This window comes from Atta colombica, unplaced genomic scaffold (assembly GCF_001594045.1).
Source record: "Atta colombica isolate Treedump-2 unplaced genomic scaffold, Acol1.0 scaffold236, whole genome shotgun sequence".
Lineage (NCBI taxonomy): Eukaryota > Metazoa > Arthropoda > Insecta > Hymenoptera > Formicidae > Atta > Atta colombica.
This window is the reverse complement of record NW_017259334.1, coordinates 982,553-997,360: the sequence shown is the minus strand read 5'-3', so window position 1 is coordinate 997,360 and position 14,808 is coordinate 982,553. Positions and strand designations below refer to the sequence as shown.

Sequence of the window (14,808 nt, the reverse complement as noted above, 5' to 3'; positions counted from 1 at the left end):
AAAGCACGTTTACGTAAAGAGGGATTTCAAGAAGTAGTCGACAACACGAAGGAAAAATTCACAAAAACGTAAAGACGTAGGACTATGTCGAGGTGGAAAACGTATAAGCTAACACGAGAAGATGGGGGACATCTCCCCTGAGGAGGGAAACGGAGGACAGCCACAAAGAGAGCGAGAGAGAGAGAGAGAGAGAGAGAGAGAAAGAGAGAGAGAGAGAGAGAGAGAGAAAGAGAGAGAAGAGCACCCCCGCGGCTCTATATAGACCAAAAGCTCTCGCGTTCGTATTGCGCTTGTGCGAGAAGCTGCCGTTGCCCGGGAAGAGACCTCCCGGCCAGCCTCAGTCTCCGGGATGCTGGGGGCGGCGATCGTGATTCTACCCCCATTCTCGTAGCGCTCCGATAACACAGCCCGACTGATTGCAGCGCGGTCCCGTTCGTTTCTCGGCGACCACTCTCGAATTAGCCCTCGTCTCTTGCCTCCGTTCATCTCGCTCGGCTCGGCGCGCGCGAGTAGAGGAGCCCGGGCCTCGTTGTCTCCCTTGAAACAGGTCCACCCTCTGTTGGCGCCGCCGTTGCCGCATCCGTCCGTCTATCTCCTGTCTCCCTCTTTTTCTCTCCGGGGATCCCAATCCGCCCTCCGTCCCTTCTCCGCGTCCACGCTTCACACCCTTTTCTGAAGCCGGGGCGCAGTCACCGCGAGAGCCTTCAGCCAACCGCCTCTGGCAGGTGAGTCTCTCCCGTCATCTGTCGTCGCGGGTGCGTCGCGACGCTCAAAGTGGTGGTCGTTGTCGGTCAGCGGAGCGTACAGTGCACTAGGACCCTGGGAGATTCAGCCGCGCTCGTGTGTGCACAGAATTTTCCATTAGCTCGTTCAACCAAGTACGCGGGATCAGAGACCTACGTATTAGGTCTTGGGGATCTCTACTTCCTTTCTCTCTCTGTCTCTCTCTCTCTCTCTCTCTCTCTCTCTCTCTCTCGCTTTCTCTCTTTCTTTCTCTTGTTTTTGTTCTATCTCTCTCCGCCATTCAACTGCTTCTTGGTATTGCTCACACATTCTTTCCAATTCGAACCTTTAAGTCTCAGCTTCCTGTTCTCATGCAATTCAATTCTGCATAGGCAATTCTGCCGACGATTTACAAACTGTAACGTTACAGAGCCTTTTCCCTCCTTCCCGCTTTTGTAGAATGGAGAAGAATTGAACGACATATCTTCAAGATTTTATTGTCATAAATAAATATAAAATGTAGAAATATCAAATATATTTTATATATACATTTTATGTTATATTTCACACATGTATCATACTCAATATATTACCGATCATATTACGTAGTACTCTAATATCTCACGAGAAAGGGTGTGCTTCATTTCTGCGCTTCAGCAAAAAGAGCCTTAATGAGAGAAAAAACCAAAGCGCAGGCGCTTCTAGGAAAGAGAAGATTTAAAGAGATTTAGTTAACTTGGATTGTTCAAAATTGTAAAGATAATTCGCGATAGTCAATTAGTTAATACAACAGTTTAATTGAACTCGATTAATACCGAGGCGTGCACCAAAATGGCCGCACAATAGGTACCAGCGCTCTGAAACACGACCACCACGTAGGGGGCACTTGAGCTCGCGCTAGGGGGTATTAGATCGATTTGTTACAAGATCGTTGAGTACCTTTTGACGATCATCAGGAGCTTGTGAGACAAGACGAAATCCACGATGGTGGGCGGTGGCGACTGTAAGGTCGCTACCGTAGAGGTAGAGGCGGCCTCCGGAGGCGACAACACGGCGACACTTCCGGTCACCAGGCCTCTCAATCCGCAAAACTCACCGCCGAATGCACAGGACAACGCTGAGAAGAACAACGCCGCAAACAAAGAAATGGAGCTGAAGAATGTGCGGTCTACTCCGGCGAAAAAGTAAGGCGCTGTAGCTGAGACGAGCAAATAAAAAGATTTTTTATTTAAGAATGTATCAAGTGTATAGTTTCTGCAGAAAATTTATATTTTCTGTATAAAAATGAATGTCATATACACATGAAACAGTTTATTATTTATATTTAAAAATACAATTTATAGTTTAAATGAAAATTTCTTCATTTTATTTTAATTATTTTTTTTAAACACATCTATTTTTTTATTGAAATAATTTTTGATTCATGTTCTAAATCATAAAACCAGATTTTTTTGTATTACGTTTAAACATAATATAGAAAAATAATATTTTCATAATTTTTTTATCTCATTAAAAAGTACGTGTAATACATCCTTAAGAATGGGCGCTCATTTGTTTCGAAGTTGTGCAAATGTAATGTTAAGTATCTATAGTAGAGTAAGTATCTATAGTAGATGAAACAGTTTTTGCACAATTCGTTTCTTTCGGGATAATTTTGCGCGAAGAAGATATTATTGCAAAGCACTTCCCTCTAGCGTAAAAGATATAAATTTTCATTCATACACCAATATGTTGAATGAAGCAATATTCTTTCTTTTTTTGAGTAAAATTATTTTAGAAAGAATGGGTTATTCTTATCATTCATTACAGTTCACTAATTATGATTCTGATAATTTTTCTAGAGCATTATTGAGAACTCTGAATGTTTTTCTATGAAGAATGAAATCTAGGTCAAGTATAAACGTCATTTAGTCCGGTCGCTGTGCGCATGCTAATGAAGCATAATTATTTAACGACATGTTAATTACGTGCTTGTGAATTTATAATCTTACAGTTTGGCGTGACTATAGTACGTACAACACTGATTCTAATCAACCAAAGTATAATAAAAGCCAATTTATTCAAAACTAACATAAACCCAAATTTTTGTTTCGCGCCTTACAGCGACATATCAAAATTTAAGAATTACTACATGAAAAAAATAATTTTGCTAAAAGATTTACAATTTTACTGGACAGATTTGAAAATAATTTTGTTGGACTATCGAATAAATTTTGTTAGAAACTCAAACTGATTACTAGAATCAAAATTTTAACATTAAAATTTTTTGCAGCATTATTCATCATTTTTTAGTTTTTAATGCAATTATTTTGATGCCCAATAAAATTATTTTCAGATCTGTATGCAGCAAAATTTTAAATTCTTCAACAAAATCGTTCGCGTAATTTCAAATTAATAAATACATAATTTTTTTATCATTACATAATTATTGCAATTAATGTTTGCAAAGAAATTAATACATTTCCTGTTGTTTCTAATAAATGCTTAAATATGATATTTACAATTTTCGAAAACAACTATTTCGATACGATATGAATTTCCGGCTACTTATGTGCGTATGAAAGTTTCATAACTTTACAAATAGAGAAATATCAATATATCAGTCTGTACAAAAATGTTGATCCGAAAGAAGCGTGAAAGACAACAAGTTGTAATTAAATATCCACAAAATGAACGATACTACGCGAATAAAATAAAAATAGAGAGTGAAATGAAGGATATAAATATCAACTATAAAAATATGCACGATAAAGAAAATTGATTGATCGTCTACGCAAAATGGCACGATATTTTAATATTGTAAATATACTTTAAATAAAATATGTGCGGTAAGATAATCTTTCGAGACAATTGTATTACAATAAAATTTTTATTGTTTTTTTTTATATTCAAATAACTTATATTAAATTTGCTTGAATTAGTCTTATTATTCGTAGAAGCAAAAAGTGTTGGTCATGTTATTTTTGGAAAGAACATCCGGCTTGCTAGAAAATAGGTATAATAATAGAGGTCCCGAAAAGGAAACGAGATAGAGTCTAGTTTGGTTTGCATTTCTATTTACGACGTAGTTCATTAACCCGTATGCAGCATGGATATGCATCATTCGTCTATCTATCTACGGCAATGTAACCAATAAATGGCAATTATTCTTCTGAAAAATATTGATTAAAATATTCAGTTAAAAGAAAAAATTCTATTTTTACGATTTAAATCCTATAAATTATAAAAATATAATTAATTAAATTAACTAAATTATTTTATCTAAAACGCATTGCGTTCTTTATTATTTTCTGTTGCATTGTGTTTTTTCGTATGTACATATATGAAAAGAACGAAGTTCTTTTAGTTTTACTGAAATATTTAAAAATTCATAGATAGATACAAATTGAAAATAATTTTGTTGGTCTGTAACATTAATTATGTGAGAAACTCGAGCATGATAAGCAGTGCTGGAAAAAGTTTTGACATTCTTGTAATCAATTTGAATGTCCTACATAATTATTTTGATAGTCCAATAAAATTACTTTTGGATCTGTATCCAGCTAAACTTTTAGATGCTTCAGTAAAACTGTTCTTTCTGTACTGTTTTAAATGTCTACAAACGTCTACTAAGAAATATGTGTTTTGTGTGTGTATATGCATATGTATGTATGGGTAAAAGGTTTCATAGAGAGAAAGAGAGACGTGTTGACACAAAAACTATATAGAGCCGCGGATAAATCGGACAGTTCGCGCGCTACTTTTCAATTAACTAATATTGATTTGATGACAAGTGTAGCCATATGCATTTCGCGACGAAGCAATAGGTGGATCTCGGATTACACAGCCGCAGTTGCAATTGCATTAACGTGGTCTCAAGCCGATGCCACCGGCAGTCTACGCGTTGCGCCCGCCACAAAACAGTGCCGCCACAAATCTCACGCGAGCGCAATTCATCCTAAATTTAATTAACATGGAAATTTCCATTTGTGTTGTGAAATACAGACGCGATTTATATTGAGATGCAGTGATACGTAACAATTTTGCAAAATTGTGTTTTGACAACAACATTGTAGTGTCGTGAAATTCATGGTAATGCGAAAGTGTTGAACGGTTTCTGTGTATATATAATGGAGTACGGAATTTAAAATATGATTGATTCGCACAAGTTAAGAAATATATTTAAATTATTACAATTGTTGAACATTCTATTGTTCTCTCGATACAAAAAGAAATCAATCGGTAAAACAGCCCCTATAGTAATCAAAGAGGAAACTCGATTATATCGCCAATCATAAAATTATTATAGTTGGCTTCTCTTGTGTTGACAAGCAAAGTAAATAGGCCGGAAATAGATGTTTGAAGAGACAAAGTCTTTTGTGCGACAGATACAAGAATTTATCGATTGGAGATGTAAATACCGGTTTTCTGTGTTTAATTTATCTAACGTTTATGTAATTCTCAATCCATAATTTTATACTATCACATACAATATGCGGCGTAATTGATTCTTGACTTAATTCACGATTTCTAACACGCCCAATATAATAAATACTCGAACGGTGATTCTCGGAAAGTAATGCCGTAAAATGCTGAAAGGATTTGAGAAAGGATAGAGCCTTGAAAGGGATTGAGGTGAGGTGAGGTTAAGCCCATAAGAGGGCGAGGAAACAGGGAGGAGCACCGGCACCGAAAGTAGGTACTTCGAGATATCGACCAGTCAGTCTGGACCGTTCCACGTTCGCATCCACTGTTTCCATTTTCTCGTTCGCTCCTTGTTCGCAACTGGAAAAAGGCTGGCTGCAACACTACTTCTTTCTCGTAAAGCAAAAAAGATTACGAGACACTTTTCTTCAATGTTACTGCCATCTTTAGTTTTAGAGAGAGCGTAATTAGCTAACTTGTCCTCAATTGCATAAAATCTGTAGTCACAAGACTTAAGATGCGAGATTCAAAGAATCGATATAAGCTCTCTCGTTTTGTTTCAATATTAAGAAAATATGGCCATCCCAATGTAATATTTTTTTAAACTTATGGAAATGACGCATTCGATGATTCAATATCAAGAGTTCGCTAATGAAGCGAATAGACCTTGATATCGAATAGTATCCAAGGCGAGAAACTCATCTATTGTCATTGAGGCATTCTATCTACCAGCCTAGTTGTGGCGAACAATAACCGCGAAGTCTACCTGATCAATCCAATTAGGAATGGTTAGTTACACGATTCCTTATCTAATTAATATTGAGGAACTAAATTCGCTCACTGTAATTAATGTGCTTACTCGACTAAAACATCGATGTAACACATAAATGACGTGAACTAGACATACAATAACTAAATGATTATTTAAATGCTTTGATCGATTTGTAATAAATTTTCTTTTAATAGAATTGTTTAAAGAATTTTAATTTACAAGGAAAAAACTCGCGAAATATTAGATTCTGACTTCCGTCTGAAATCTGAGTCTTTTTTGGCACAAGCGAAATTTTTCAAATTTTTCTCCAAAATAAAGTCCAGTTTCTTTTTCTCAAATATCTTATATTATAATATTTATTCGGTAATGTAACATAGATGTTGAAAAGAAACTTTTTTGTATTTTTTGAAAGTCTAAAACTGTAAAAAACTTAGACTGGAGAGTTAATAAAATTTTATACACATAGGTTAATAGATGAATTTAGAGAATATCAGATGATGTGAAAAAATGAATTTAAAAGGTAAAATCATTCTTTATAAATTTTTTTTTGCATAAAACATTCATATTGAATAATTTTTTAAATATAACAAAAAAAGCTGAAAACTATTTTACCTATAAAGGGTGATTTCAATTTTAAAAATCTTTTTTCTGCATCAATAAATATTTTCAAAATTCTATTTATGTAATCCATTTATGTATTGCAAAATTTCATTAACCTTCAATTATAGCTATGAAAATTACACATAAATTCTAAAGCATTTTGTTTAAAGAGTGCAATTAAACCTCCGTTTTATAGCGATTTTTTTATCTACAATTTAAAAACTCATATTACTAATCGTATAAACTGTACAATTGTCCAAAAATTTTCATTGTAAACTCAAATGATCCATTGCTGTAGCCAAGGGTTAAAATGAGAATTTGATACTGCGCGAGATTCCCTTATTAGAATTTAATTATAAAAATACGCAATGTTAAAAAATAAAAAGCAACGAGCTATATTTTCGCTAACTCGGTCGCTAGAAGCAAGTGATCACATGAATGTCCTCCCCTCCATAACTTCTTGTTACCCTTTATGTAATAAATTATGACTGAAGCGACTGCTTTAAATAAAAACTGCGATTCACGCTCTCGTAAGACAGAAAATATCACCGCCTCTGCTCTAACGTGCATCCGGGGAAAAAAAAATCCCTGACGCGAGTGTACAGGCTCGTGTGGGACACAATAAAGTCTACACCCCAACCCATGAAATGCCATGGTGACAAAGGGCGGTTAAGCCTTCTCAACGTAGACGTATCGCATACATACGTGTCGTTGCGCGGCGCGCGGGCGTCATTGCATTGCGCGGAGCGAAGCGGAGCGGAGTGGAGCGGAACGAGGCAAAGCGGAGCGATGCGGTCCCTCCTGCGTGCGCGCTGCGCGGCCCCGTTTTCCCGTGGAAAAACCTCATTTCCCGCGCGATTGATTCCCGGTGAGATCGCACCGAGTTTGCGACCGGCATTATATATAGACTATCGATTGCGCCGCCTAACCTTTGAGTGAGAAAAAGAGCGTAACGAGGATGAGAAGCGCGGATAAGTACGTCCGAGATATTCGAGCGGCAGTCATGCTCGTCGATTAAAAGCGAATGCACCAGGTCAACTGTTATTGAAGATCGACCGCTTTGCTGCGTTTCGATTAATCGTGCCACTCGAATCAAGTTCGTACCAAGATCAAACAGTGCTTGATCGAAGTTAACAAAACTATTATATTAATTTTTAAAATACCATTGAGTGTTCAGATTCCGTGCTCCACAAATGTCAATTTAATTGTATTATTTTCGATTAATGAATAGTGAACGGTGTATCGCCGAATAAGCTTGTGTCAATATATTCTTTACCAAGATTGTGTAATTTTAAAAAAATTTGATTGCCAATAGATAAATAAATAGTCATGATAGTTAATTGATTGCTCGGTTGTTCGATTGCTCGATTGACAATTTTGTTACCTTTCTGATTATCAAAAAATAAGCTATAATACGCATATAGGTTAAATATCCGGGACACGGTGGTTATATTTGATAAAAACAATGAAAATTCAATGAGCCCGAATGTCATTATGTTTGAAAGACGAAAAGAAATAGGACATTCGTGCGAATCGACTTGCATAATCAACGAGTACAATAATCGACGTTCGTTATTTATCAAAGTAGGGCATGATACAAATGGTGTGTAAAACAGCGATAATAAATAGCTAATAATAATTAAATTAATAACAATTAATTAGTTAAAAACAATACCAATTAATACAAAATATTTATTTAAACAATGATTGTGCAATAATTAAAAGATTTTGTGTGAGCTTAACTACAAAAGCGTTCATTTAAAAAAGAAGAATATTTTTAATTTTGAAAATTATCTTAGAATTTTTTTTATAAACTTCATCATGGAAGTCGAAGTTGTACCTTTTGTCGATAAAAACGTAGGCAGAAAGGACACCCTGCCACGACGGGGTAGCAGAGTGCAAATTGTTAAAAGAAAAGGGTAAGACCATTATTCGAACATGATATATTTAATACGACAAAATAATCTGATGAAGTTTTTATCTATCGATGTAACTGATTCTTGCAATATAGATTGACTATCATCTGTCAGGTGTCATATTTCGTATTATTACGCTCATATCGTTTCTGATTTCAGAACGTCGCTCTTCATCATCATGAGCTTCATCTATTCAAAGCTACTCGTAGTTGTATGCATTGCTTACGTGATAAGCGAAGTAGTGACGCACAAACTGCCATTGTACTATTACGAGGGATTCTTCACATACCTTTATGGCATGAGTATCCTGTTCCTGTTGTACGTCTTCTGCTTCCTCCTTCAAGAGAGCGCTTGTTGCGCGAGAGGAAGCGATACGCCACCACCGCCTCCAAGACCACCCAAAACTGGCTGGGCCCCTAAGGAACCTAAGGACAAGAACAAGAAGAAGGATAAGAAAGAAAAGGATCAGAAGCAGGATAAAAAGAAAAAAGAAGTGACTACTCAGGTTCTAAAAATATTAGCTTTTCACATGGAATCTCTAATCTTCCATGAAGATTTAAATTTAATATAAAAACATATTATACAGAAAAATACATATAGCTAATAATACAAATTAAATATAGAAATTAAAGCCTTAAACGGTCTAGCTGGATCTTAATGCTTGTATGATTCTTATGTGAATTTATATACTACGTATGTAGTTCCCAGAAACGCGCGTCGAAATTTTTCGGTCTTGAAACACTAATTTTACTAAACTATCGCAGTAATATTACGAGTTAACTCGACTAGCAATTTAACTTTAATTTTTAATTTTCATATTTAATTTTCTAATGTAAAATCAATTAAATTTCTAAGATAATGTTTTTTGAAGTGATATATTTAAATTATCTTATTGGCATCATTTTTTTAGGATACAACCGATGTTGAAGCTGGCGTTGCTACGCGAGTCTTGCGAAAACGAAAGACTTCGCAAAATGATCATAGCCATGGAAGCTTCTTCCTCAGAATTGGTGCAATAGGTAAATCCATAATTTTTGATGACATTGAACAATTATTTTTATAACAATTTTTGCAATTAAATAATTGATGCAAATAATATCAATAAATTGATTAAATGTAATTTATTAGCGTTTGGACTTGGTACTATGGTATACAACGGTTTGGAATTTGGTGCGTTCTTCGAGGTGCCACCTACATCACCCTGTTATCAAATTCTACAAGGTGTTAATCCGGTGTTGCAAATGATCTTCACCTTTATGCAGATGTATTTTATCTTCATGAACTCTCGAGTACGTATTTGAAATTGTAAAACAAATTGATAAAGACAAAAGAACTTAAAGAATGCACATTATGATATTCTCTTCGCAGTTGAATATTCATCGCTTTAAAGTCATCGCTCGCTTTGGTCTGATGCACGTGGTCGCAACAAATCTTTGCGTATGGATACGCACGCTGGTTCTGGAGAGTCTCAAGGAGATCACTCAGTATCACAAAAAACTAGGCCAGTTTCAGGCGGGAATTCTCGGTAAGCGATCTACAGAGTTAATCAGTACCATCGTTTTAAACGGAGGTTTGGAGCAGTGGTACGTCAAGTTCAAGTACTGCCGATTATACGCTGATGTGTTGACATTTGCAGAGAGCATTAAACTGCACTCGATGCGAAACGCAGGGGCCATATTGGGAACCGAACCACGCGACATGGCGCAATTGCGAGAGGCTCCTCTTATGAGGTCAACGACCGTCACGCCGACCGTCACCAGTACGGTTGTGACAGTCGGCACTGCTCTGGGTCGCGTAATGACAACGACAGCTAGATCAATCGCGGACGCATTCACTTCGCCGTCTCCAACATCCACCTCGACCACTACTTGGACGACCCCGTCGACAACGCCGTCGACCACTACTTTCGCGTTGCCTAATCTGACGACCACGGCGACAACTTTATCCACTCTCTTGACCACATTCACACCATCGACCACCAGCACCACCACCACTACCACTACGACCGAGAGAATTACTACTATCCCGACTACAACAACAAGCACTAGCACTACTACAACTACCACGCCGTCCACTACTACGTTATGGTCACAGATGATAGAACTACTGAACACCGCGCCACAGAGTGACATAGACAACCAAGTATGAACTATATTTTATTACATCACTATGAATAAATGGGTGAGTTCAAATTGACAAAGTAGCTAGCCTGTTCTCAGCGATTGAACATGATTGATTATTACTTATGGATCCAATCAATCACATTCAACCGCTCGAGTAGACCAGCTGCTTCGATTCGTTTGAACACAACCAATATTATTAAGGCAATGAGCGCTGAGATTAAAGTCTTTCTTCCTCTCTTTTTCAGGTACCGCAGATCTTTGATGTAAGTAATTTGACAAATAGCAGTGATTATTGGAGTCCGAATTTAGGTATCTACGCGGAAGCTCTAACGGAGGATGGCACGGTGTCCAATTCGTGCGGACGCGTCAATATCATGGGAACCATCGTCCAGGACGCGGCGCCATATCTATTTCCATTCATAATCGAGTACAGTTTGATTGGAGCAGCAGTGATCTACGTCATGTGGAAGCACATCGGCCGACATCCGCGTTGGCCTCATCTGGCAGAGGCTGATCTTGAACGTCGTTTAGAGGCTATGCTATCGCGAAGAGCTGTCGCTCTTGCTCATGCAGGTAATTTTCTTTTCATATCATAATCTTTTTTATTTCAAATATATCAGATCAAATTTTTCTGTATCTTGTTAGAAATAAAAACATAATTTTCTATTTGTTCGAGAATCGAGTTGTCATAAAAGATATTATCAGGTCACACTAGAGTCGACTGCGTTGGAGCAAGCAAAGGTCTCTTCTTCGGTTTGCTTCTTCTGGTTGGTTCCCTGATATGCCTGATACTGTTCTTCGTGCTGATCCATCACCCGGAGTTCGGATTGCTCGCGATTTATCTCGCTGATGTGTCTCACTGCGTCTTAATGGCGTTATCTATCATCGCCATAATTATCGGCTTCATTCGCGTGCAGAGTCTCAAGTTCAAAGCCGAGGAGCAAAGCGACCTCAATGACATTCTCCTGCGCGTTTCCGCTTTTGGTCTCTTCGTCTACGCCGTCTTTAGTGTGATCGCTGGTTCCCTGGCGGCCTTCACGCATGAGCCGAATCTGCTGGTGATGGTGACGGGATTGCTATCGGTCGCCCAAGTAGTCCTTCAGATGCTCTTCATCGCTGATGTGTCGCGCAGGCGAGTTCACCTGCCGGAACACGATCGCAGCAAGCCCGGTAGACAGGTGGTTACTTTCCTGCTGATTTGCAACGTGACTATGTGGGTGATCTACACTTTCGAGACCCAGAAGGTTATCGCTAATCCGGTGCAGCTTGATTTCTACGGATTCCTCGCTTGGGCTATTGTGCAGAGGGTCACCTTGCCGCTGTGCATCTTCCACAGGTTCCACAGTGCCGTGACGCTGGCCGAGATCTGGAAGACTAGCTATAAGGCGCGTCTGGAGTAGACGAGCGGGGAGTCCCGTCATAGTCAATCGTCCGGAGTGATCGTCGGTTGGAACGAAAGAGCGAGCACAAGCAGGTCAGGATGCTCCACGACCTCGATCACATACATCGATTTCAGATCTCGAAAAAAAAGGTTTTTTTGAGAAGAGAAAGAGAGAGAGAGAGAGAGAGAGAGAGAGAGAGAGAGAGAGAGAGAGAGAAAGAGAGAGAAAAAGAGTGGAAGATCGATTGGGAAGGTCGACGGACGGAAAAATTGCAAAATGACGGATCAGCTGGAATAAACGAACATATACAGCGTGTCTGACACGCTTGTTGCACGAAGAAATCTTCGGATGAATATCCAAGTCGTTGATAATTGTTAAACAGTTCCAAGAATTCAAGTTGGAAGTTGAAGATATATCTCGTTGAGAAACTCTTTATCGACATCTGAAGAGGCACTTCAGTGATACAATCAGGTCGATCTAACATCCTCAAAGAGGAGCTTTCGCGTAAAGTGGAGCTAAATATGATCGTGCCGAATCGCAAAACTGTTTTTTTGTCTCCTGTTTTGTGTATGTTGTATTTCTTCTGTTCTTTTTTTTTTTTACGTTGTTAGCATTGATCAATAGAGACAACAGGGAGAAAGACGGATTAATGACATCTGGATGATTGACAAATATTTTGTCAATCAGACAGCTTTTCGCCAATCTCGGCGTAAACGAAGCACAAAACAACAAAAATGTTAGCGCATACGCATTTCCCTTCACCGCGTTTCTCACCTTACACGATCTCTATATACTGCCACTAAATTTTCTACTTTTATATGTATAACGTTATATGTACCGTATATGTACCCTCGCCCAATTGTGCATTATCAAGAGCATTGTAGACAATTCGGTTCACTCGCGGGGATTTAAATTGTTCGATATATTTCCCGAAATTTGTCTTATTTCATTCATTACGGATATGTCGGATCGCTGTGATATACTTTGTGAAAACTTGAATCGGCGTTGGCGGCGAATCTCCTTCTATTCGTATGTTAACGTTTAAGTAAATACTTAAATATTTTTATAAGTCACACAGATATTTAGCGGATGAGATTAGCCTCTAAGTTTATCGTGTTTGGTTTACGCTCTCCGATATACGTATATCTTACGAGGCGTTAATTTATTTTATCAGAATTCATTGTATCAAATTAGCTGGCCGTCGAAGCAAACGGCTTCGTTTTTCCGTATTTTATTGAAATAATTTCACGATCGTAAAAGATAGTACGAGCGGAGCTCTTAGATTTGTTCATCAATGCACACGACATGTGACATAATTATCGCAAGTGAAACGAGCGAAATCGTCGTGGTCGCATTTTTCGCGGTCGAAGTTTAACTGCAGAAATTTCAAAAGAGGCTCGACGAAGAGCAGGATATAATTTCGCGGCGTTATTTGCTTAACGAAAGCAAATCGAACGACGTTTCAGTCTCGCGAAAGATCCTCTTGTTCTCGAAACGCTTCATTCAAATCGCGAATGCTTCCTCGCATTCAAGAGCGCGCAATTAACGAGAGATCCGTCTCTTCAAAAGGGACATTTGCAAACGCAAGATCTCCATCGTCGTTTCCCGTTGCGTGCCGCAGAGTACAAAATTGTTTTTGAAATTTTACGAATCCCTTTATCGACACTTTTTGAATATTCGTTCACTTTGAATGAACACGCCGACGATATCGTGTACCTTTGTCGTATCTTCATCGCGAGCAGTTGGCACACGGAGAGGCGCATATTTAAAGAACAATGTTGTACGAGGAGTCAGTGAGGAAGGAGACCCGTGTTCGAAGCCAATACGAGCGATAGTGTATAGAGAATATTTTGTTTCATACTCGCCGAGTACTCTGAATGAATGGTATATACTCGAAAAGCTTTCACGAACGTAAGCGGAAGTTATGCTCTATGATGCAGATTATGTGACTAAAACGTACGTAAGAGCAGCGCGAAGAAAGTCAATAATGACTTTTGCGTTTAAAAAGGCTTATTTTCGTCGAAAAGCGATTCGTACGTATTTGTCCTTTCAGCTAATTATTCTGACAGACGGTACGATGTTTAAACGTCAAAGATTTCCATTGTGAATGGCTTAATTCTTTGAGGGGCGACGGTGCAGCTTGTGTACTTCATATAAGTCACAGTATAATATATTAGGTGCCACGACATTTGTGCGTTTCTATGTTGGTGCGATGTGGTTTAATTTGTGAACTACAGTGCCTAAGTTTCGCTCTAGTACTACTTCTCTCTTTCGGAGATCCTGCACAAAATACGCTGACTTTTTCAGCCCCTGAAAGAGTTAAGGGAGAGAATTTCTGGGGGAGGGGGGGGGATAGAAAAGAAACGAAGACTATAATCGGTTCACATAAATAGAGGAGCTCGCACACCACTCACGAAAATATAAGAGATAATTATTGTCATCATTATTGATTAGTATTTAAGCCTATCTCAAAGAGATCGATCTTTCGCATTTACTTCGCTATTGATATCGTATGTAGATCGTTGAGAAAAGACGTTCATCATATAGAGATTATACTTTGTGAATTCCTCCATAATCCTTGTGAAATTACTCCCTTCTCCTGAGAAATAAAGCACACATTAAATTTTATTTAATAAAATTTATAAATATATAAATTTTATTAAGTAAAACTTTTCCGAGAAATGAGAATTAAACAATAATACACAAGACACGCTCGAAATCTTGACAGAAATCATAATTATACACCAGTCGACGTCTTTAGCTTTTGAATTTTAATTATTAGAAATAATATAAATAATAAGAAACGCCCTCTCTCCGTGCGCGAAATATGAGAGAAATATTGTTGCACCACAAGCTTACTAAATCAGCCATTAAGGGTCGATTAAACG

At 38.0% G+C, this 14,808-nt stretch overlaps 1 protein-coding gene across 1 annotated transcript; it reads left to right on the top strand.

Moving 5' to 3' along the window:
• The first annotated feature begins 437 nt into the window (after positions 1–437).
• On the top strand, positions 438–12,252 carry LOC108688564. Its single transcript, XM_018194866.1, has 9 exons — positions 438–725; positions 1,680–1,907; positions 8,575–8,920; positions 9,326–9,434; positions 9,544–9,704; positions 9,784–9,940; positions 10,052–10,557; positions 10,784–11,111; positions 11,244–12,252. The coding sequence occupies exons 2-9, from the start codon at positions 1,708–1,710 to the stop codon at positions 11,936–11,938; spliced, it is 2,502 nt and encodes an 833-aa protein (XP_018050355.1). The 5' UTR covers positions 438–725; positions 1,680–1,707; the 3' UTR covers positions 11,939–12,252.
• The last annotated feature ends 2,556 nt before the right edge of the window (positions 12,253–14,808 follow it).

Excerpts from the sequence above, each read along its gene's own strand:
- LOC108688564 (XM_018194866.1), top strand. The coding sequence starts at position 1,708 with ATGGTGGGCGGTGGCGACTGTAAGGTCGCTACCGTAGAGGTAGAGGCG. Across the intron at positions 8,921-9,325 it reads AAAAAGAAGTGACTACTCAG|GATACAACCGATGTTGAAGC; the intron begins GTTCTAAAAATA and ends TCATTTTTTTAG. Across the intron at positions 11,112-11,243 it reads TGTCGCTCTTGCTCATGCAG|GTCACACTAGAGTCGACTGC; the intron begins GTAATTTTCTTT and ends AGATATTATCAG.